Raw genomic sequence first — 25,042 nt, forward strand, 5'->3', positions numbered from 1 at the left:
AAATAAACAAAACAGTTGGGCCAGCCGGGTGCGGTGGCTCAAGCCTGTAATCCCAGCACTTTGGGAGGCCGAGACGGGCGGATCACGAGGTTAGGAGATCGAGACCATCCTGGTTAACATGGTGAAACCCCGTCTCTACTAAAAAATACAAAAAACTAGCCGGGCGAGGTGGTGGCCGCCTGTAGTCCCAGCTACTCGGGAGGCTGAGGCAGGAGAATGGCGGGAACCCGGGAGGCGGAGCTTGCAGTGAGCCGAGATCCGGCCACTGCACTCCAGCCTGGGCGACAGAGTGAGACTCTGTCTCAAAAAAAAAAAAAAAAAGAAAACAGTTGGACCTTTTTGAAAATATAAACAAAAGTGAAAAAAACCTTAGCCAGACTAGGGAAAAAAGAGACTACTCAAATAAAATCAGAAATGAAAGAGGAAACATAACAAATAGTACAGAATACAAAAGATCATAAGAAACTACTAAGAACAATTATATTCTAGCAAACAGGATAACAGAAAAAAATGGATAAATTCTAGACATATACAACCTACTAAGACTGAATCATGAATAAATAGAAAATCTCAGTATATCAAGAATGAGTAAGAAGTTTGAGTCGGTAATAGAAAGTCTCTCATCAAAAAGAGCCCAGGACCAAATGGCTTCACAGCTGAATTCTTGCAAACATATAAAAAAACTAATACTGTATTAGTCCATTTGTGTTGCTATTAAGGAATAGCTAAGACTGGGTAATTTATGAAGAAAAGTGGTTTATTTGGCTCACAGTTGAGCCAGCATCTGCTTCTGGTGGGGCCTCAGGAAGCTTACAATCATGGTAGAAGGCAAAGGAGAGCAAGCCAGCATGTCACACGGCGAGAGAGGGAGCAAGCGAGATGCCAGACTCTTAAACAATCCGCTCTTGTGTGGACTCACACAGCAAGAACTCTCTCATCACCAAGGGGATGGCACTAAGCCACACTATTCATGAGAGATCTGCCCTCATGAACCAACATCTCCCACTGGGCACCACCTCCAACACTGGGGATCACATTTTAAGGTGAGATTTGGAGGAGACAAACATCCAAACCATATCAAAAAACAATTCTTTTTAAACTCTTCAAAAAAAATTGAAGTGGAAGGAACACTTCCAGACCCATTTTACAAGCCAGCATTACCCTCATACTGAAGCCAGACAAGGACAGTACAAGAAAAGAAAATTGTAGGCCAATATCCCTGATAAACATAGGTGTAAAAATCCTCAACAAAATACTATAAACTTAATTCAACAGCACACTAAAAATATCATTTACCATAAGCAAGTGTGATTTATCCCCGGGATGCAAGGATGGTCCAACATATGCAAATCAGTGAACATAATTCACCATATTAACAAAATGAAGGACAAAAACCGTATGATCATCTCAATAGATGTAGAAAATTTGAGAAAATTCAATATTCGTCATGATTCTCAACAGGTATGGAAGGAATATACCACAACACAATAAAGGCCATATATGACAAGCCCACAGCTAACATCATACTCAAGGTGAAAAGTTGAAAGCTTTTCCTCTAATATCAGGAATAAGACAATAATGCCCACTCTCACCACTTTTTTTCAACATAGTACTGGAAGTCCTAGCCAGAGCAATTAGCCAAGAGACAGAAATAAAGGGGATCCTAATATGAAAGGGAGAAATAAAATTGTCTCTGTTTGTTTATATAATCTTACATATAGAAAACTCTATAGAGATTCCACCAAAAAATTGTTAGAACTGATAAGCAATATCAGTAAAGTTGCAAGATACAAAATTAATATACAAAAATCAGTAGCATTCTTGTACACTAACAGTGAACTATCTGAAAAAGAAATTAAGAAAACAATCCCATTTATAGTAGCAACAACAAAAAAATACTTAGGTGTAAATTTTAAAACATTGGTTAAATGAGGTAAAAGATCTGTATACTGAAAACTGTAAAACACTAATAAAAGAAATTGAGGCCGGGCGCGGTGGCTCAAGCCTGTAATCCCAGCACTTTGGGAGGCCGAGATGGATGGATCACGAGGTCAGGAGGCTGATACCATCCTGGCTAACACGGTGAAAGCCCATCTCTACTAAAAAATATAAAAAACTAGCCGGGCGAGGTGGCGGGCGCCTGTAGTCCCAGCTACTCAGGAGGCTGAAGCAGGAGAATGGCGTGAACCCGGGAGGCAGAGCTTGCACTGAGCTGAGATCTGGCCACTGCACTCCAGCCTGGGCAACAGAACGAGACTCTGTCTCAAAAACAAAAGAAAAAAAAAAAGGAAATTGAAAATGACTCAAATAAATGGAAAGTTGTCCCATGAAAGAATTAATATCATTAAAATGTCCATACTATCCAAAGCAATTTACAAATTCAATGCAATCTCTATCAAAATTCCAGTGTCATTTTTCACAGAAATAGAAAAAAAATTCCTAAACTTGTATGGAACCATTAAAACAAACCCAGATAGCAAAACAATCATGAGCAAAAAGAACAAAGCTGGAGGTATCACACTTCTTGACATCAAAACATGCTAGAAAGCTATGGTAATCAAAAGAGCATAATGTTGGCATAAAAACAGACACACTGACCAACACAGCATGATTCAGAACTCAGAAATAAACTCACACATTTATAGACAATTGCTTTTTTAAAAAATTTAAGAACAGGGTCTTACTACATTGCCCAGGCTGGCCTCGAACTCTTGGGCTCAAGAGATCCTCTCACCTCAGCCTCCCATGTAGCCGAAGACTATAGTCACGAGCCACCATTTGTGGCTAACTTCCTTTTTGCTTAAGGTGCCTAGAACAAACAAAGGAGAAAAGATAAGTTCTTCAAAAGATGGTGTTGGAACACTGGATATTCACAAACAGAAGAATAAAATTGGATTATTATCTTACACCATATACAAAAATTAATACAAAATATATTAAAGACTTAAATATAGGGCCTGAAACTATAAAACTACTAGAAGAAAACATAGAGAAAAACCTCCACAACATCAGCCTGGGCAACAGTTTTTTGGATATGACCCCAAAAGCACAGGCAATGCAAGCAAAAATAGACAAATGGGATTGCAGCAAACTAAATAGCTTTTGAACAGCAAAGAAAACAATTAGAGTGAAAAGACAACTCACAGTGTGGGAGGAAATACTTGCAAACCACACATCTGATAAGGGGTTAATATTCAGGCTATATAAGGAACTCACGCCGGGCGCGGTGGCTCAAGCCTGTAATCCCAGCACTTTGGGAGGCCGAGACGGGCGGATCACGAGGTCAGGAGATCGAGACCATCCTGGCTAACACGGTGAAACCCCGTCTCTACTAAAAAATACAAAAAACTAGCTGGGCGAGGTGGCGGGCGCCTGTAGTCCCAGCTACTCGGGAGGCTGAGGCAGGAGAATGGCGTAAACCCAGGAGGCGGAGCTTGCAGTGAGCTGAGATCCGGCCACTGCACTCCAGCCTGGGCGGCAGAGCAAGACTCTGTCTCACACAAAAAAAAAAAAAAAAAAAAAAAGGAACTCACACAACTCAAAAGCAGGAAAACAAATAACGTGAGTTAAAAATGGGCAAAGAACCTGAGTAGATATTTCTCAAAAGAAGACGTACAAATGGCCAACAGATATGTATAAAATAAATGTGGCCGGGTGCAGTGGCTCACACCTGTAATCCCAGCACTTTGGGAGGCTGAGGTGGGAGGATCACGAGGTCAAGAGATCGAGGCCATCCTGGCCAACACGGTGAAACCCCATCTCTACTAAAACTATGAAAATTAACTGGGCATGGTGGCACACGCCTGTAGTCCCAGCTACTCAGGAGGCTGAGGCAGGAGAATTCCCTGAACCCAGGAGGCGGAGGTTGCAGTGAGCTGACATGGCGCCACTGCACTCCAGCCTAGCAAAAGAGCAAGACTCCGTCTCAAAAAAATAAAAATAAATAAATACATTCTCAACATCACTAAATATTAGAGAAATGCAAATTAAAACCACAATGAGACAGTACCTCACACTATTAGAATAGCTATTATCAAAAAGATGAAAAACAAGTGTTGGTGCGGATGTGGAGAAGAGGGGACCCTTGCACACTATTGGTGGGAATGTAAATTAGTACAGCCATTATAGAAAACAGCATGGAGGTATTTTGAGAGCTCCAGCCAAACTGCTGTTCCAGTACCAGAGTGGCTAGCAACACTGCCCCTAACAGGAAATGAAGGGGAACTGGAGAGGGATGTTTACCATGTCCTTTCACGGGATATTTCTTTTAACCAGGGGGTGGACTAATGTCTAGTTTTCAGCCTGGGTTCAGGGGATCCCTCACACAGAACACTCTTTTATACTGGCAGACACTCTTGTGACCCTTGTCTGACCCATGCCCAGTTTATGCCTGCCTGGCGATCAGTCTGGTGCTGGGAGCCTGACCTTGTGTTCTCCTCAGCATCTCAGGGAAAATCCAACTTGGGGCATATCCTAGTCCTTCACAGGGGAGACACAAATTCAATGCACCACCAAAATAGGAAACAAGTTCAGCAATTTTTGCTTACAGATATTGGGCAAGGAGATGCAATGAATGAAAAGGGCAATCCTCCATCCCTAGGTCGAGAGGCAGGAAGGAAGAGTTAGGCAGAGAGAGAGAAGCCCATGGCAACTAGCTGTACATATGAGGACTAGGATTGGGGGCACTTTAAATTCACTGGAAAATATCTGAATGGCCCATTTAAAGGAAGCAGTAAGAAAGGAGAGAGCCCAGTCTTCTAGGCTGGATAGATGTCTCTGAATTCTTATCTCTGGCCACCAGCTTGAGCCATTTGGATATGAGGTAGAACTAGAAATTCTGTGTGGGATTACAGGCGTATGCCACCACGCCCAGCTAATTTTTGTATTTTTTAGTAAAGACAGGGTTTCACCATGGTAGTCAGGCTGGTCTCAAACTCCTGACCTCATGCTCCGCCCACCTTGGCCTCCCAAAGTGCTTGAGCCATTTGGCTCAAGCAGACTGAGTTCTCCTTCTGGTGTGAGAAACTTAAACTTGTATTCACAATTGATGCCAAGGCAACATAAAATAGAACTCACTACAAGAGGGGAAATGAGAAGATACTGTAGAAAAGAGTACAAGGTTTCTATTAGAAAAAAAAGGAATATGTTTTTGAGATCTATTGCTCAGCATGGTGACTACAGTTAATGTATATTTCAAAATTGCTCAGAGTAAATTTCAAATATCTCATCACAAAAAATAATAAGTGAGGTGGTGGATATGCTAATTAGCTTGACTTATACATTTATACCTACATCAAAACATCACCTTGTACCCCATAAATTTATATAATTATAATTTGTCAATTAAAAATAATAATGACTTCATAGTATACCATGTCACAGGTGGAAACCATGTTTATATCTAAATTCTTAAAACTGCTGGATCAAAGGGTGCATTTGTAAAACAGAAGACATCACTAAACTGCCCTCTGCAGAAGCTGTACCAATTTACACTCCCACTGGTTAAACAAAAGAATGATTTTCCATGACTCCGTGCCAACACTGAGTCATCAAACTTTTTGAGTTTTGTCAACTTGATAGACAAAAGCATATCACAGTGTAGTTTTAACTGACAATTACCGTAAGTATATAAAGTGTCTTAAAATTTTTAGTATTTGTAAACCATCTATACGTCCATTTTCATGTATGTTTTCTTCATCTTCCCATTTTTTTCCATTGGGCTTCTGTTCTTTTAATGTATCAATTTTTAGCTCTTTCTACAGTAGAATAATTAAAATTAGCTTTTTTGATTATGAAATAAGCACAGATATTGGAAGTTATGTTTTTGACTCATTGGATTTTGCCAAGTAGATTTTTAAAAATTGTATGTAATTGAATTTATCAATCTTTTAAGGTTTCTGTATTGGTATTACAGTTAACAAGACTATCTCTGCTCTTAGATGTTTTAAAAGTTTTTCCATAAGTTCTTGAGGCATTTTATTGGCTTCCTCTTTATAACATTTAGATATTTGATCCATTTAGAGGTGTTCCATGTGTAAGATGTGAGGTATGGATCCAAATACATTTTTGGGCCAGGCACGGTGGCTCATGCCTGTAATCCCAGCACTTTGGGAGGCCAAGTCAGGCGGAGCATGAAGTTAGGAGTTCGAGACCAGCCTGACTACCATGGTGAAACCCTGTCTTTACTAAAAAATACAAAAATTAACTGGGCATGGTGGCATGTGCCTGTAATCCCAGCTACTCAGGAGACTGAGGCAGGAGAACCGCTTGAACCTGGGAGGCGGAGGTTGCAGTGAGCCGAGATCATGCCACTGCACTCCAGACTGGGCGACAGATCAAGACTCCGTCACAAAAAACACAAACAAACAAACAACAACAACAACAAAAAGCCCTCAGTTGCCCCAATTTTATTGAATAGTCAATTTTTTGTTTATTTGAAAAGGCAACTTCTTTAAAGCTTTCCAGTATCAATTATTTAATTCCAAATGACATGATTAAAGCGCTATTTACTGAGCTTTCAAATGTAGATAATACCACTGGCTCATCTACGAAAGATGAGAATTTGGATCGCATACACCACCCCTCCTCTGCCTCCTACAATGTTTGATAATTATATCATGTTTTGTTCCTCTGCTTAGTGCTTTTCCCACTTCAAATAATTTACTTACTTATTCCACTATTTCTTGTTTCAATAGCTCTAATCAGTATCTAGAGTAAAATTAAGTGAGCAGGAGGCTATTGACCTGAGACAGTCTCCATGCTTTGAATTCCTATGAAACAAAATGCAACCTAACTTAGTATGTAAACAAACTGAAACTTAACTTAGGAATTTCATTTTTATAACAGACAATCAGGTCTTTGCCAATCACAAGCAGCCAAGCTTCAGCTAAGTGGAAGCAGCCAACTGACTGGCTCATGTTTAAATCAAGCAAAACACTTAGCTACAACAAATCAAAGTTAGCTACAACAAATCAGACTATTTCTGTACTGTACTTTCCTGTTCTGCTTATAAACACCCATTGCCTACAGTTGCAGAGCTCTCAGAACCGCTTCTGGTTCTGAGTACTGCCTGATTCATGAATCATTCTTTACTCAAACGAACTATAAGAAAACCTAGGTAGTACCATTCAGGACATAGGCATGGGCAAAGACTTCATGTCTAAAACACCAAAAGCAACGGCAGCAAAAGCCAAAATTGACAAATGGGATCTCATTAAACTAAAGAGCTTCTGCACAGCAAAAGAAACTACCATCAGAGTCAACAGGCAACCTACAGAATGGGAGAAAATTTTTGCAATCTACTCATCTGACAAAGGGCTAATATCCAGAACCTACAAAGAACTCAAACAAATTTACAAGAAAAAAACAAACAATCCCATCAAAAAGTGGGCAAAGGATATGAACAGACATTTCTCAAAAGAAGACATTCATACAGCCAACAGACACATGAAAAAATGCTCATCATCACTGGCCATCAGAGAAATGCAAATCAAAACCACAATGAGATACCATCTCACACCAGTTAGAATGGCGATCATTCAAAAGTCAGGAAACAACAGGTGCTGAAGAGGATGTGGAGAAATAGGAACACTTTTACACTGTTGGTGGGATTGTAAACTAGTTCAACCATTATGGAAAACAGTATGGCGATTCCTCAAAGATCTAGAACTAGATGTACCATATGACCCAGCCATCCCATTACTGGGTATATACCCAAAGGATTATAAATCATGCTGCCATAAAGACACATGCACACGTATGTTTATTGCGGCACTATTCACAATAGCAAAGACTTGGAATCAACCCAAGTGTCCATCAGTGACAGACTGGATTAAGAAAATGTGGCACATATACACCATGGAATACTATGCAGCCATAAAAAAAGGATGAGTTTGTGTCCTTTGTAGGGACATGGATGCAGCTGGAAACCATCATTCTTAGCAAACTATCACAAGAACAGAAAACCAAACACCGCATGTTCTCACTCATAGGTGGGAACTGAACAATGAGATCACTTGGACTCGGGAAGGGGAACATCACACACCGGGGCCTATCATGGGGAGGGGGGAGGGGGGAGGGATTGCATTGGGAGTTATACCTGATGTAAATGACGAGTTGATGGGTGCTGACGAGTTGATGGGTGCAGCACACCAACATGGCACAAGTATACATATGTAACAAACCTGCATGTTATGCACATGTACCCTAGAACTTAAAGTATAATAATAATAATAATAAAAACCTTCCATGAGATTGTCATATGTTTATAATAAAGTTAGATTTTTTCATATAAAAAAATAAAAATAAAAATAGTCTGAGGTTTTTCTTTTAACACTAAGTACCCCTCTCAGCAATAGGAAGATAATAGCCCATAGAAGTGAATATTTTTTTCTTTTTGTTGTCTCTACTCCGTAGTATTCTCAACAGGGCCCAAACTAAAAAAAATAATAATAATAACAACAGTAATAGTGTGTGGAGATAGACTGTAAGAATGCAGATCAATGTTTTACTATTCTGTGATTCTTAAAGTAAATATCTATGAGTCCATACTCACATAAATAACTGACTGAATAAATAAATAAATAGAAAGTAGGGACAATTCTCCTGTCAGAAGAATTCCAATTAATAAATGTAAAAAATTAAGGAAATAGAGAATCACCATTAGAATACGTGCTGCAGGCAAGATCCACTGAAGAACAATAAAACTGATGGGTGAAAGTTTAGGGAGCAACTGGATATTTGCATAGCCTCAAAGTATCTCCCCCAAATATTTATTAGTTACCATGGTGGTGTTAACGTATATCCATACCTTCTTTAATATTCTTCCCTCCAGTGGATGGACTTAATCTACTCAACCCTCACTCCCAGGGTGGGCTGCACTTAGTGACTCCCTTCCAAAAACCAGGGTTTGGATGGGGAAAAATAGTGACTTTACAGTGCAGAAATTTGCCAGTTGCTCCACCTTAATCATGTGGCCAAGGTAAACATCACCAGTGATGAGTAATGTTGATATCCTGTACCTCATGACATGATTCAGGAAGGGCACCTTACCTCTGTGGCAATCTTCCCAAAAGTCCACAACCTTAGTCTTATTCTGAGGAAATATCAGACAAACCCAAATGAAGGGACATGCTATAAAATGGCTGATCAACACTCTTCACAAGTGTCAAAGTCATGAAACACTAGAAAAGGCCAAGAAACTTTCATAGATACGAGAAGAATAAAGAGACATGACAACAAAATTCTGTGTGGTATGCTGGACTAGATCCTGGAACAGAAAAAGAACATAAGTGAAAAAACTGGTGAAATCTGAGTAAAATCTGTAGTTCAGTTAATAGTAACGTACCAGGCTGGGAGCAGTGGTTCATGCCTGTAATCCCAGCACTTTGGGAGGCTGAGGCAGGGGGATCATGAGGTCAGGACTTGGAGACCAGCCTGTCCAATATGGTGAAACCCTGTCTCTACTAAAAAATACAAAAAATTAGCTGAGCATGGTGGCACACACCTGTAGTCCCAGCTACTCGGGAGACTGAGGCAGGAGAATCGCTTGAACCTGGGAGCCGGAGGTTGCAGGGAGCCAAGATTGTGCCACTGCACTCCAGCCTGGGTAACAGAGTGAGACTCTGTCTCAAAAAAAAAAAAAAAAAAAAAGTAATGTACCTAATGTACCAATGTTAATGTATTGGTTTTTATCATTATACCATACTTATGTAAGATTTTCACATTAGGTAAAACTGGATGAGGGGTATTCAGAAACCTTGTACTATCTTTACAAGTCTTCATGAAATCTAAAATATTTCCAAATATAAAAAGCTTTTTAAAATAAGCGATTGATCTACCTTTGAAATGAAACCTTAAATTACCATGCTGAATTAGCTCTTGGACACTTTAAAATTATGATTACTGGATAAAAACAAAAATGCAGCTGGGCATGGTGGCTGATGCCTGTAATCCTAGCACTTTGGGAGGCCGAGGTGGGAGCATCACTTGAGCCCAGGAATTCAAGACCAGACTGGAAAGCATGGTGAAACTCCGTCTCTACAAAAAAACACAAAAATTAGCTGGGTGTGGTGGCATACACCTGTAGTCCCTGCTACTCAGGAGGCCGAGGTGGGAGAATTGCTTGAGCTTGGGGGGCAGAGGTTGCAGTGAGCCAAAATTACACCACTGCATTTCAGTCTGAGCGACAGAGTGAGATCACGTCTCAAAAAAAAAAAAAGGTGGACTGTGGTGGCTCACATCTGTAATCCCAGCACTTTAGAAGGCCAAAATGGGTGGATCACCTGAGGTCAGGAGTTCAAGACCAGCCTGGCCAACATAGTGAAAGTCCATCTCTACTAAAAACACAAAAAGTTAGCTGGGCGTGGTGGTGGCCACCTGTAATCCCAGCTACTTGGGAGGCTGAGGCAGAGAGAATTACTTGAACCTGGGAGGTAGAGGTTAAAGTGAGCTGAGATTGTGCTACTGCACTCCAGCCTGGGCAACAGAGCAAGACTTCATCTCAAAAAAAAAAAAAAAAAAAAAAAAAGTTTAGTTTCAGTGATTGTCAAACAATTAGTTTACTCTGCAAGTAGGTAATGATAACATCATTTTTCATTCCATTTTGCATGCTCTTCTCCATGTAGGGGTTTACCTTGTATCTCTGTACTCTGATAGCCTGGAGTTGTTTTCCTTATTGATACAAATGAAAAGTGAAATCTTTATATGTTTTCCAACTTATTAAATTAGTAATGTTAAAGATAATTTTAACAAAGTTAAATGGAATTATTTTAAAATTCTGTTTCTTTGCAGTAAATGTAATCCCAATATAAGACAATATGACTCACATATTTGTGAAAACGAATAGGGCCAATCGTTCCCATTATCACTACAATTATCTATGGTGAGGCCTCTCCATCTTCTACCAGTCCCTCTTTTTTTCACTCACTCAAAATATATGTATCAATGGTCAAATGTGTCCCAGACATTGTGCAAATCGATAAAGGTAACACAAGAAAATGTGTACTCTGAGAACTTCTTATTCTGCCCCAGTTCAGGAGATTCATGCAACTGCCAAGTAACAAAAATAAGAGCTAGCAGTTACTGGAGTACCTCAATCCTCACAACTCGTCATACGGCCAGTGTTATCATTAGATATTCCCCATGTGTATGCAGGATGAGGAAATAGGTTCAGAGAGGTCAAGTGGCTCACCCAAGGGGCACAGCTAAGTGAAAGGCACTATAGGCATCTCAAACTATCTCCTTCCCAAAGACTTCACTGCAGAGCAGGACAGTCACCCTGACACCAGCCCAATGGGTTCATCTTGCCCATTACCCAGATAGAGCTGATTTATCAAGACAAGGGAATTGCAATAGAGAAAGAGTTTAATACACGTAGAACCTGCTAAACAGGAGACCAGAATTTTACTATTACTCAAATTAACCTTTCAAAATTCGGAGGCAGAGGCTAAGGGGCTTTGTGGGTTTTTTTGTTTTTGTTTTTTCTTTTGAGATGGAGTCTTGCTCTGTCACCCAGGCTGGAGTGCAATGGCATGATCTTGGCTCACTGCAACCTCTGCCTCCCGGATTCAAGCAATTCTCCTGACTCAGCCTCCCGAGTAACTGGGATTACAGGCACATGCCACCATGCCCGGCTAATTTTTGCATTTTTAGTACAGACAGGGTTTCACCATGTGGGCCAGAATGGTCTTGAACTCCTGACCTCAAGTGATCCACCCGCCTCAGCCTCCCAAAGTGCTGGGATTACAGGCGTGAGCCACCATGCCCACCGGCTAGTTTTTTAACAATAGTTTGGTGGGCAAGGGGCTAGAGAACGGGTGCTGCTGATTGGTTGGGGATGCAATCACAGGGGTGTGGAAAACCGCCCTCAGTGCACTGAGTTGCATCTGGATGAGGGCCACAGAGGAGTCACTGATCCAGATGGAGTCATCCTGTCATCAGAAATGGAAAAGTCTGAGAAGGTATCTTCAAAGGCTAGTCTTAGGTTCGACAAAAGTGGTTATTTACAGGGATAACTGGGGAAGTTGCAGAGCTTGTGACCTCTGGAACAATGTCTGGTAATTGTAATGCCTACATCTTAGCAGAATTCAGGCCCCTCTCATAATCCTAAACTTGTTGGACCTTTATTAGTTTTATAAAACTGCTTTAGTTTGGGGAAGGGCTATTATCATTTAAACTATATACCAAATTTCTCCCTATATTAGCTCGTCCCATGCTCAGGAATGACCAAGGGCAGTTTGGAGGTTAAAGGCACAATGGAGTTGGTGAATTCAGATGTTTCACCTTGGTAATTTCCTCACTGTTAAAATTTTTGCAAAGGCGGTTGCTGCGCCTCTTGTCCATACCTGCGCGCTCCCCAACGGGTCCCTACCCACCCCGCCCCTGGCTGGGGGCCGTAGGCGGGCCCCGCCCCGCTGCGCCTGAGGGGGGCCTCTGCCAGGGCAGTTTCTCTCTGAGGCTGCGCGCTAAGGCGGTGGGCGGTCCCGGGCAGGTCCAGAAGCCGGGCTGCCTGTGCCAAGTTCCGGGGAGCTAGCTGCTGCTGCCGCCGCTGTTCCGGAGCCTGCAGCATGGGGCCCCTGCTGCGCACCGTGGAGCTCTTCTATGACGTGCTGTCCCCCTACTCCTGGCTGGGCTTCGAGGTGACGCTGGGGTGGCCGCCTCGGCGGGGCCTGGGGTATGACGGCGGAGGGAAAAATGAGCGCAGGGCACAGGGACAGAGGTCTCGTGAAACTCCTGGCGCCGCCCACGGGGTTAGGGCAAGCAGGGAGAGCTCCAGGGCTGAAGGTCACTTAGTGCTTTTAAACGGAATAGAGTCGCTGGCTCCAACCCGAGCCTTTATATCCCGACTGCAGTTTCCCACGGTGGTGGAAAGAGGGGCGGCTCCGAACATTCGGGGAGAAATGCAGAACATGCCCACCTCTTAGCCCAACGATGGCAGTTTTGGGGAAAACTGGCCACAGGAGCGAAGATCCTGGAATAGATTTCTGGTAGAGGGGAGAGTTTTGTCGATTTCAAACCAAACAATGTAGGGTGTCCGCATAACCTCTGCTCTGCACTTAGCGGCTCCCTTCCCTTTCCCTCGGCTCTTTCACTTTTCCATCTTGCACACTGGCAATCGTTCTTGACCTCTGCCCGCAGGTCCTTTGCCGGTATCAGAATATCTGGAACATCAACCTGCAGTTGCGGCCCAGCCTCATAGGAGGGATCATGAAAGACAGTGGTAGGAAGGGAGGGTCGGGGCAAGGGTGATTTCAGTGGCCCAAGAGAGCCGACCCCAGCGGGTCCTTATATTGGCACTGGCAGCTAGAAAGCTACCCTCTGCCCCGTCTCTACTAAAAATACAGAATTAGCCGGGCGTGGTGGCGCATGCCTGTAAACCACAGCTATTTGGGAGGCTGAGGTGGGAGAATCGTTTGAACCCAAGAGGTGGAGGTTGCGGTGAGCTGAGATCGCGCCATTGCACTCCAGCCTGGGCAACAAGAGCAAAACAACGAGAAAAAAAAAAAGAGAAGAAAAAAGAAAGCTGCCCTCTGCCCAAAACCCAGGTCGAGGTCCCCAAACCTGGGACCCTTAGGCCTTTTCTCACTTAACGTGCCCAACCTTCTCCTGGCAGGAAACAAGCCTCCAGGTCTGCTTCCCCGCAAAGGACAATACATGGCAAATGACTTAAAGCTCCTGAGACACCATTTCCAGATTCCCATCCAGTTCCCCAAGGATTTCTTTTCTGTGATTATTGAAAAAGGTGAAGAGAGTGGGATGCAGACAGGGTATCCAGTGAAGAACAGAGAAGTGGGAGATTGCGGGATTGATAGGATGGAGGGGCTGCAGGAGACTAAAGCAAGTGAAGCCTGCCTTGGGAAACCTCAGGATCAGCCTTGAGGGAGCTGAAGGTTGCCGGGCATGAAAGGGAAGAAGAGCAGGCAAATAGGCCATGGGAACCTTGGGTGAGAGGCTGAGGGCACAGGAGCTCTGGGGGATGTCAGAAGCAAGGAAGAGCTAGTCCTCCACCAGGAAAGCAGCAAGAGGAGCCCTGCCTCTGGGTGCCTTTGTCCCACAGGAAGTTTGTCTGCCATGCGTTTCCTCACCGCGGTGAGCTTAGAGCATCCAGAGATGCTGGAGAAAGTGTCCCGGGAGCTGTGGATGCGCGTCTGGTCAAGGGTGAGTGTGGGGCTCTGGGAATCCTCTGGGAGGACCTTCGATGACTGTCTGACCTTCCCCAGAAATGTTTTCAGGGTCATGATCCTGCCCTCCCCACTACCCCAGAGGATCTACTGTCCTCCAGTCACACCCCTCTCCTTCTGAGAGGCACTGCCTTCCTGCTGAGTGTTCTCTTCTTCCTAGGATGAAGACATCACCCAGCCCCAGAGCATCCTGGCGGTGAGTGTCCTGGCTCCACCTCAACTGTACTCAGAGAGAATCGGAGAGCAGTTGGCGGTTGGGGGTAAAGAATACAATAGGTCTCTTATTGCATGGAAAAGGTTATAATTACTGGGGAAGAAAGGATGTCTGTGATTCAGGGGACAAATTACTGAAAAGTCAGAACTAAGGATCCTCAAAAGGATATCTCAAAGTTGAAAGGGGAAGTGCAAAAGGGACAACATATGGGTAGAATTTATTTGCTGAAAGACATCAGTGAGAGAAAAATGCTCAGTGTCGGAACCCCTGGATGGGGAGGGATGTAGTATTCACAAGTCTCCACAGACTCCAACACAAATCTCACCAACACATCCAGAGTGGAAGACAGGAGACTTTTTCCAAGAGGCTTTAAAAAGACAAAAAGAGATAACTGACTAATGCCACGGTATATAGAAGCCTGAGTGAGAACAAATGGAAATAGCTCAAAACATTGACCAGTGAGCCACAGATAAGTAAGTTTGTCTTCAGGATTAAATTAGGAAATTCAAAACAGTATTATTCCTCTGGCTTACAAAAAAATAGTTGAAACCTATTCAAATGTAATATATCAAGTGGCAAATCACACAAAAGTTAAATGTATAAGGAATGGCAAATATATCTTCTACAGTCTATATTCCTGCAAAGTACATGTGTAATTTTTAGCTTGCTTTTTTACTTCATATTTAATAATCATTTTCCGTGCCCTTTTTTTTTTTTTTTTTTTGAGATAGGGTCTGGTTCTGTCACCCAGGCTGGACTGCAGTGGCGCAACCTCGGCTCACTGCAACCTTTGCCTCCTGGGCTCAAGCGATCTTCCCACCTCAGCCTCCCGAGTAGCTGGGACTACAGGCACACACTACCATGCCCGGCTAACTTTTTTATTTTTTGGAGAGAAGGGGTTTTACCATGTTGCCCAGGCTGGTCTCGAACTCCTGAGCTCAAGAGATCTGTCTGCCTCCACCTCCCAAAGTGCTGTGTTTACAGGAATGAGCCACTGTGCCTGGCCTCCATGCAGTTTTTAACTCTTTGAAAGTATAGTTCTTTGTTTCTATAGAGGTTCTATTGAGTGGACTTATTTTTGTTTTACTTAACCATTTTTCTGTAAACATTTTGTGTGGTACATAATTCTCTAATTTAACCAAGTCAAAGATAGTGTCTCATTAGGACAGGCTACATGAATTCCTGGGTCGCACTTCTGATCTAGGAAGTCAAGATGCAGTGGTTCTCAATCTTGGCTGTGAATTAAAATCGCCTGGAGTACCTTGGAGCTAACCCTTTCCCCCTGGAATTGTGATGTAATTGTTCTTGTTCTTTTTTTCTTTTTTGAGACAATGTCCTGCTTTGTCATCCAGGCTGGAGTGCAGTGGCATGATCATGGCTCACTGCAGACTCAACCTCTTGGGCTCAAGTGATCTCCAATCTCAGCCTTATGAGTAGCTGAGACTTCAAGCATGTGCCACCATGCCTAATTTTTTTTTTGTAGGGATGAGGGTTTCACTATGTTGCCCAGGCTGGTCTCGAACTTCTGAGCTGAAGCAGTCTCCTGCCTCAGTCTCCCAAAGTGCTGGAATTACAGGCATAAGCCACAGTGCTTGGCTCTAGTTCTAAGGGATGACCTCACGTGGAGATTTTTTAAAGCTCCTCAGGAGTTTCAAATGGGCAGCCAAGGTTAAGAACCACCTATCCCAAACTATACCCAAACCACAAACTGAAGCCTTTGTCTTTGTCTTGAAGCCAGGTAGGTGGCTGCAGCCATGTGCCTTGTTACAAGGTCCTCAGGAAGTTCCACTGGAATTAGAGCCTAGCTCTTGGTTTGAAAAAAGCATGAGATACTCAGGAACTCTGAGAAGTAAGAAGGAAAGAGCCCTGGACTTGAATTCTAGAGACCTCCATATTAGTGTTGGCTCTGCTACCAACATGTTCTGTAACTCTGAGCAAGTAATGTATCACTTCTGGATTCAGGCTCTTCATTTGTGAAATAAAGAGGTCTATCTAGCTGGTCTCTAAGATGTCCCCTGGTGTTAATTTCTGTGATTGACTCTGTGCCATCTACCTTTTCCACCCATCTCAAGATTTGGGAGAAAGGAAATAGTTCCTCTTGGCAAGGACAGATCTCCACTTGTGGGTGGGTAAGGGCATTGCCAGGAAAACCTGGGGGCAGAAAATAAAAAGACCAGAGTTTTCCTCTGAGATCCCCATCCAATATCATGCAGCCACAGTTGTATTCCCTACTATATTCCCTTAGGCTGCAGAGAAGGCTGGCATGTCTGCAGAACAAGCCCAGGGGCTTCTGGAAAAGATCTCAACGCCAAAGGTGAAGAACCAGCTGAAGGAGACCACTGAGGCAGCCTGCAGATACGGGGTGAGCAGCTCTTTATGTGTGTTCCCAGCCCCCATCCTGAAGATGGAGACTTGAGAATCTCTAGGTGTGAGTCCCCATGCTTCTGTGCAAAAGCTCGCTTTCCAAGTGTTCTCCTCAATGCTCTTAGACAACCCTCATCTTTTCCCTTCTTTTCCTTGGGCTCAGGGAAAGGAAAGGAAGGAGATGGATAGTGAGAGAAAAGACAGCATCTTAGAAACAGGAAGGCACCTGGGGCCATGGAGCCTCTTACACCTCTTTCCTTCTGTGAACTCAGAAAAGTACTGACTCGAAGCCTTCAACCCCCGCCTAATACCTGCTCCTTTGCCTTCCTCCTTGCACTGTAACTGCTTTCTCCAGGCCTTTGGGCTGCCCATCACCGTGGCCCATGTGGATGGCCAAACCCACATGATATTTGGCTCTGACCGGATGGAGCTGCTGGCGTTCCTGCTGGGTAAGTTAAAGATTCAACACTGAGCCGGGTGCAGTGGCTCACGCCTGTAATCCCAGCACTTTGGGAGGCTGAGGCAGGCGGAGCATGAGGTCAGGAGATTGAGACCATCCTGGCCAACATGGTGAAACCCTATCTCTACTAAAAATACAAAAATTAGCCGGACGTGGTGGTGCACGCCTGTAGTCCCAGCTACTCGGGAGGCTGAGGCAGGAAAATCACTTGAACCTGGGAGGTGGAGGTTGCAGTGAGCCAAGATCATGCCACTGCACTCCGGCCTGGGTGACAAAGCAAGACTCTGTCTCAAAAAATAAAAAGATTCAACACTGAACTGCCTTTAACCCCAGCTCCACCCCTACTCTATCAGTCGACTGGAAGGAGGGGCTCAGAGCAAAAAATATTCTTGGTACTTCCAGTAGCAAAGCCTTATGCAGTCCGTGCTGTTCAACGTTGAATGGGCAGGGGCTGTCTTCATCGCCATAAAAGAGAAGGAAGCCTTCTGTACCTTGAAGGCAAGCAAGGGTCTTATTAGAAAACCCCTGGGACCTTGTGGGACCAACTCCTGCTGCCAGCACACCTGAGAACAGTGTGCAGAGTCTGTTATTTCCTTCATCCAGGAGAGAAGTGGATGGGCCCTGTGCCTCCAGCTGTGAATGCCAGACTTTAAGATTGCCCAGAGGAAGCAAACTCTTCGTATAAAAACAGCAGGCCATCTGCTGAACCCCAGCTCCACCATAAGGCAGTGGGACTTGGATTTCTCTATCTGATAGAGGTATTTTCTGTGGCCCTGGGAGCTGTCTATCTTTCCCCTACCCCCAAGGACACCAGGAAGGGGTCCACCATTAGCCATGTGGCAACCTTTACTTCTATGCCTCACAAGTGCCTTTCAGAGAGTCCCCACTCTGCTTTCCCACAAAATAAACCTAATGCCCTCAGGCAAAATGTTTCTGTGTCTGTATCTGCCCTGGTGTATTCTCATTCCTGGGGTCACATCCTGCCTACTCTAGGGATAGGTGAAGGAGAGCTCTTTTGGTACTTCCAGCCAGATCAGCCATCCAGCCCTCCTTGGGGCTGTGGAAGAAGTGAGAATAGTCCCCCATTCTCTCACACAGAAACTCCCCTGGTCTCTCTATCAGCAACAGAAAACCAAGCCAGATGGACTTTGCAACTAACCAGTTTGGGATTTACTGTCTTCTGACCAGCCACAGTGACTGAGATGGGGCTGGGACCAGAAGCCCAGTGGGAGTGAACAGCAGAGGGAACCAGAGTCTGGCTGAGCTTGTGCCCAGATATTTAAACTGCATCCAGCCACACCTGCAGGACCAGGGCAAGGCAGTACTGGGAAACTGGCTGGAGTTGCTGGGGATTGGAGAAGTTGCACACCTTTTCATAGATAGCTCCCTTAACCCTCAGTGCAGATTCTGAGAAAACTCCAAGTATAACCCCTGTTCCCTACTACATACATGTAACTTTTCCATTCCCCCAGTAATTGATCCAAAGTCCCTGCCTCTAGCTGTGCCCATTGTGCAACTATCAGAATCCCTTGTTTCAATAGTATTTTGATTTCCTTGAGAATACTCTGTATTTGGAAGCTGAAACCTCACTTGGACCCATTGTTGGGAACCAAGTACAGAGCCTTACATAGACCAGAGGAGTTTCAGGAGTCATGCCACCTTCCCTTCTATCTCTCCCTCTGGGTCTGGCTCTTCCCATACTCCATTTTCCCCTTTTATCTCCCATTACTTTCTGTCTTCCTCTCTCACCTTTCCCATGTCTCTAGCATCCTCCAGGATTTAAAATCAACTTTAGCCAGCTTATCTGTGAAGTAATGACAAAAGAACATCTCCAGATTAAGTACTCCTTTTATTTCAAAGGAGTTTCATGTACAACTACTGTAAAATAAAAATATAGGAAGATGTCCAATCTTAAAAATCATAAGGACAAATTGAGACAAAACTAAGCTTCCCAGAGCAGGGTGAGTGGAACCAGTTTTATGAATAAAGATGCTTGTCTCAGCACTATTTGTTGATATCAAAAATTGTGAACAACTTAAACACCTATTAGGAGGAGAATAATAAATCATGACAGATTCAGGAGATAATGTTTTACAGCCATCAAAAATTGTATTTTTTGAGGGCTGGCATGGTGGCTCACACCTATAATGCCAACACTTTGGGAGGCCAAGGCGGGTGGATCACCTGAGGTCAGGAGTTCGAGACCAGCCTGGCTAACATGGTAAAACCCTGTTTCTACTAAAAATACAAAAAATTAACCGGGCGTGGTGGCACGTGCTGTTAATCCCAGCTACTCGGGAGGCTGAGGCAGGAGAATCGCTTGAACCTGGGAGGCAGAAGTTGTGGTGAGCTGAGATCGTGCCATTGCACTCCAGCTTGGGCAACAAGAGCGAAACTCTGTCTCAAAAAAAATAATAATAATTGTATTTGTGAAGAATTGTTAAGAACATTGGAAATTCTTGGGATATAATATTGATTGGAAAAAGATGAAACTATATAGTATGATCTCAATGTCTTGATGAATAAAAACAATACAGAGGACATTATTCTGAGATAAAATATATGAAAATCTTTCCATTTTATTTGTATGCTTTTAAAATTTTTCATTCTTTAAAATGTATTCTGATACACAAAGTAATAAAAATGAAAAATAAAAAATTTGGCTGGGCTCAGTGGCTCATGCCTGTAATCCCAGCACTTTGGGAAGCCAAGGCAGGTGGATCACTTGAGGTCAGCAGTTTGAGACCAGCCTGACCAACATGGTGAAACCCAGTCTTTACTAAAAATACAAAAATTAAGCTGTTTGTGGTGGTTCATGCCTGCAATCCCAAGTACTCAGGAGGCTTAGGTGGGAGAATTGCTTGAACCCAGGAAGCAAAGGTTGCAGTGAGCTGAGATCGGGTCATTGCACTCTAGCCTGGGTGACAGAGTAAGACTCTGTCTCAAAAAAAAAAAAAAATTGTGGATTCACATTGCAGTACAACTGTGCATCTTGCCCACTGATTTCTAAATGTATTATTAACTACTTAACTTAATCCTGAATCTTTTCCCAGTCTTAATGGGATAATGTTTTATTGTAGATGCATATTTCCTGCCTCTACTCAGTCTTTCTTTGAAGACTTTATCATCCTATTTTCTGAATCCAGTGGCTGACTTTAATCTTCTCTGGAGGAACTAGGCAGTTTCTAGACTAATGCTTACACTCATGATCCAGATTTTAATTTCTGAAATCCTTCTTCCAAATAGAATCAAAACAGGAAAGGGGAAAGCCTCTCAAAGCAACTGTCTGTGAATAATGGAACTCTTTTCTTCTAATCCAAGGCGGGTTTCATACTTTTTCTTAGTTTCTTGCCCTCTTCCCTTCTGATCAATAATTGTAATGTAATATGAAATTTGTAATTGTGCCAATACTCAGATTCAATACTGAACTACTTTTTTGCATTGTAATTCAAATTCCACGGTTAACAACTAGCTTTGTGTTTCCAAAACAATCTTATTGTATCTGTATTTTCTTAGGTGAAGTTTCCAGACATGATTTTTTTTTTAACAGAACCAAACACATGGTAATTTAAAAAAATAATGCATGCATGTGGTAAAAACAGTGAAAGCAAGGTATCAAGTAAGAAGAGTCCTCCCTTTCTCATTCTCATTCCTACTCTCTATTTTTTAGATATCTGTTTTGTAAGCTATAATACAGAGAGATTCCATATACTCTTCACATACTTTCCCCAGTGGTAACATCTTGCATAACTATAGAACAATAACACAATCAAGAAATTGACATTGATATAATCCATACACCTTATTCAGATTTCACCAGTTTAACACATGCTCATTGTGTGTCTGTATTTAGTTCTACATAATTTTATCACATGTAGGCTGATGACCACCACCACAGCCAAGATACAAAACATCTTCAGCATAAAGATTTCTCATGCTACCCTTTGATAGCCACAGCCACCTCCCTCCCTCCCGTACTTCCCTAACCCTTGGCAATCACTAATCTGTTCTTTATATCTTGTCATTTCAAAAATACTATATAAATGGAATCAGATTTGATTTCAGCACAATCCCTTTGAGATCTATCCAAGGTTTTGACATGTATCAAGAGTTTATTCCTTTTTATTGCTGAATAGTATTAATATTCTATAGTATGGATGTAACACAGTTTTTTTAAACATTCATCTGTTGAAAGACACTTGGATTGTTTTCAGTTTCAGGTTCTTACAAATAAGCTACTCTGTGCGTTCATGTACAGGTTTTTATTTTCATTTCTCTGGATAAATGCTTAGGAGCACAACCACTGGGTCCCATGGTAAGTGCATGTTTAGTTTTAAAAGAAACTGTCAAGGCTGAGTGCATGGTGGCTCCCATCTGTAATCCCAGCACATTGGGAGGCCAAGGCAGAAGGATGACTTGAGCCCAGGAGTTCAAGACCAGCCTGGGCAACATGGCAAAACCCCATCTCCAAAAAAAAAAATGGCCAGACACGGTGATGTGTGCCTGCAGTCCCAGCTAACTGGGAGGCTAAGGTGGGAGGATCACTTGAACCTGTGAGGCGGAGGTTGAAGTGAGCTATGATCACACCACTGCACTCCAGCTTGGGCGATGGAGCCAGACCCTGTCTCAAAAAACAAAAACAACAACAAACAAAAAAGAAAGAAAGAAAGAAAGAAACCGCCATACTGTTTTCCAGAGTAGCTGGTTTCACTTTTCCACCAGCAACGCATGAGTGATCCAGTTTGTCCACAGCCTCACCAGCATTTAGTGTTACTAATGTTTCTTACTTTAATCATTCTGACAGGTGGGTAGTGATAGCTCATTGTGATTTTTAATTTGCATCTCCCCAATGACTAATGAACATCTTTTCATGTGCTACTTGCCATCTGTACATGGTCATCAGTAAAATGTCTGTTCGTGTCTTTTGCCTACTTTCTAATTAGACTCCTTTGAAAATTTCTCGTGTTGTTTTTAACAGTAGATTTTAAAAGAATTTACAAACTGTAAAAATACATTTTTGAGACAATGGGGAAAATGATATGGAGTGAATATTAGGTGATATTAAAGAATTAATGTTAATTTCATTATGCGATAATAGCTGAGTGACTGTGCATGAAAAAAGGTTTTCATTGGTTGTAATTGATTTTGCAATCTTTAGGATAGGGCCGGGTGTGCTGGCTCACACCTGTAATCCCAGCACTTTGGGAGGCTGACGTAGACAGATCACGAGGTCAAGAGATTGAGACCATCCTGGCCAACATGGTGAAACCTCATCTCTACTAAAAATACAAAAGTTAGCTGAGCATGGTGGCATGTACCTGTAGTCCCAACTACTTGGGAGGCTGAGGCAGGAGAATGGCTTGAACCTGGGAGGCGGAGGTTGCAGTGAGCCGAGATTGCAGCAATACACTCCAGCCTGGCAACAGAGCAAGACTCTGTCTCAATATATATATATGTTTAGGATAGAAATGACATGATGCTTTTTAAAATGTGGGAGATCAGAAGGAATAGATGAAACGAGTGACAAGATGTTAATTATCTTTAAAGCTGAGTGATGGATACATGGGGAGTTATTTATACTATCCTCTATTATGTGTATTGAGATATTTCTGTAATAAAAATGTTTTTAAAAAAGAATGTAAACCCACAGGTTGGTAAGATTATATTTTTTAAGATTAAGAAAATATTTTTAAACCATACATCTGATAAGAGATTAATATCCAAAATATAAAAGAAACTCAATAGCAAGAAAACAAATCACCCAACTGAAAAACGATTGCAGGACGAGAACAGATATTTCTCAAGTGAAGACATACAAGTGGCCAACAGGTTTATGAAAAATGTTCAACAACTAATCACCAGGGAAATGCAAATCAAAATTACAATGAGATAGCACCTCACATCTTGTTATAATGACTATTATTAAAAAGCTGAACGATAACTGTTAGTGATGATGTAGAGAAAAGGGTTGACAGGAATAGAAATTAGTACAGCCATTGTGGACAATAGTATGCAGGTTCCTCTAAAAGCCAAAAAAGGATCTACCATATGATCCAGCAATCCCATTTCTGAGTACATCTCCAAAAGAAATGAAATCAGTATATCAAAGAGATACCTTGCTCTTATTCACAATAGCCAAAATATGAAATCAACCTAAGTGTCCATCAATAAATGAATGGTTAGGCTGGGCGTAACGGGTCATGCCTGTAATCCCAACACTTTGGGAAGCCTAGGTGGGTGGATTGCTTGAGCCCAGGAGTTCGAGACCAGCCTGGGCAACATGTCAAAACCTCATCTCTATTTTATTTTAATTAAATTTTAAATAAATAACCCAAATGAATGGTTTAAAAAATGTGATGTGTATAATACACAGTCATGCATTGCTTAATGATGGGGATATGTTCTGAGAAATGCATTATTAGGTAATTTTGTAATTGTGTGAACATCATGGAGTATACAGAACATACACAAACCAAGATGGTATAGCCTACTACACAAATAGGCTATGTGGTATTGCCTATTGCTCCTGGGCTATAAACCTGTACAGCCTGTTAGTGCACTGAGTACTGTAGGCAATTGTAACACAAATCACTAGGCAATAAGAATTTTTCAGCTCCATTATAATCTTATGGGACCACTGTCCTATATGTAGTCTGGTGGAAACATTGTTATGTGGTGCATGACTGTATGCACAGATACACACACACACACAATGGAATATTATTTAGTCTTAAAAAAGGAAGAAATTATGTCATTTGCAACTACATAGAGGAATCTGAAATAAAATAAGCCAGGCACGGAAAGACGGGTTCAAGCAATTCTCCTGCCTCAGCCTCCCGAGTAGCTGGGACTACAGGTGCGTGCCACCATGCCCAGCTACTTTTTGTATTTTTAGTAGAGACAGGGTTTCACTATGTTGGCCAGGCTGGTCTCGAACTTCTGACCTCATGATCCACCTGCCTTGGCCTCCCAAAGTGCTGTGATTACAGGCGTGAGCCTTGCCTGGCACAACATTAGTAGTTTTTCAGATACTGTCTTCTTCTTCTTCCTTCTTTTTTTCTTTCTTTTTTTTTCAAAGACAGGGTCTTGCCTTGTCACACAGGTGGGAGTATAGTGGCACAGTCATAGTTTTCTGCAACCTCGAACTCTTGGGCTCAGACAATCCTCCCCCATCAGCCTCCCAAAGAGCTAGGATTACAGGCAGGCAACACTGCACCTGACTAATTTTTAATGTTTTTTGTGTGTAGAGACAGGGTCTCACTATGTTGCCCAGGCTGTCAGATACTGTCTTTAATTGTTATTTAATTATTTCATATGCATGTCTTATCTCTCTGTCCATATCAGAAAATCCTGGAGACCACAATCAAATATGTTACCTCTCCTGGGTAGATGCCCTTAGAAGTTAGCACAGGGCTATGTACAATGTAGTTACAAACAAATGCTCCATGGTGAAATCAGGTCCCAGTGACAAGATGGTGCCCCTCGCTGGTCCCACACACAGTTGTACACACTACAGTCAGACTCAGACTCACTTTGGCTGTAGTTCCCGAAGCTGGAGGAGCAGGGTGGGAAAGGGGTGATATACTTGGGTTTACTTTCACCAATTTACAGATTAGAAACTGAAGCTCAGAAAGGTGAAGTAACTCGTCGAAGGTCACACTGCTAGTAAGTGGTAGAAATGAGATTTGAAAACCAGGGTTGGCCAAAACACATGTGCATAACTGCACGGCCTACTGTTTGCTAGTATTTATAGGAATATCCACGTGGGACTCTGCTGTCACTATCGGTAGACATTTCTAACAAACACAATGCTCTTTTTGTTGT

At 42.6% G+C, this 25,042-nt stretch overlaps 1 protein-coding gene across 6 annotated transcripts; it reads left to right on the plus strand.

Annotated features, from left to right (window-relative positions):
* The first annotated feature begins 12,459 nt into the window (after positions 1 to 12,459).
* GSTK1 (glutathione S-transferase kappa 1) lies at positions 12,460 to 18,688 on the plus strand. 6 transcript variants are annotated; one of them, XM_025379051.1, is made up of 8 exons: positions 12,460 to 12,638; positions 13,138 to 13,219; positions 13,613 to 13,741; positions 14,057 to 14,157; positions 14,341 to 14,376; positions 16,640 to 16,756; positions 17,114 to 17,211; positions 17,822 to 18,688. In XM_025379051.1, the coding sequence occupies exons 1-8, from the start codon at positions 12,567 to 12,569 to the stop codon at positions 17,901 to 17,903; spliced, it is 717 nt and encodes a 238-aa protein (XP_025234836.1). In that variant the 5' UTR covers positions 12,460 to 12,566; the 3' UTR covers positions 17,904 to 18,688. The 6 variants fall into 6 exon arrangements, with proteins under 6 accessions (XP_025234836.1, XP_025234837.1, XP_025234839.1 ...); XM_025379052.1 differs by having other exon boundaries at positions 17,825 to 18,688; XM_025379054.1 differs by having other exon boundaries at positions 17,114 to 17,207; positions 17,825 to 18,688.
* Positions 18,689 to 25,042: the final 6,354 nt, after the last annotated feature.

This window comes from Theropithecus gelada, chromosome 3, assembly GCF_003255815.1.
Source record: "Theropithecus gelada isolate Dixy chromosome 3, Tgel_1.0, whole genome shotgun sequence".
Lineage (NCBI taxonomy): Eukaryota > Metazoa > Chordata > Mammalia > Primates > Cercopithecidae > Theropithecus > Theropithecus gelada.

Coding starts and splice junctions, on each gene's coding strand:
- GSTK1 (XM_025379051.1), top strand. CDS start 12,567: ATGGGGCCCCTGCTGCGCACCGTGGAGCTCTTCTATGACGTGCTGTCC. Junction 16,757..17,113: donor AGGCAGCCTGCAGATACGGG/GTGAGCAGCTCT, acceptor TGCTTTCTCCAG/GCCTTTGGGCTGCCCATCAC. Junction 17,212..17,821: donor CTGGCGTTCCTGCTGGGTAA/GTTAAAGATTCA, acceptor TCCTTCATCCAG/GAGAGAAGTGGATGGGCCCT.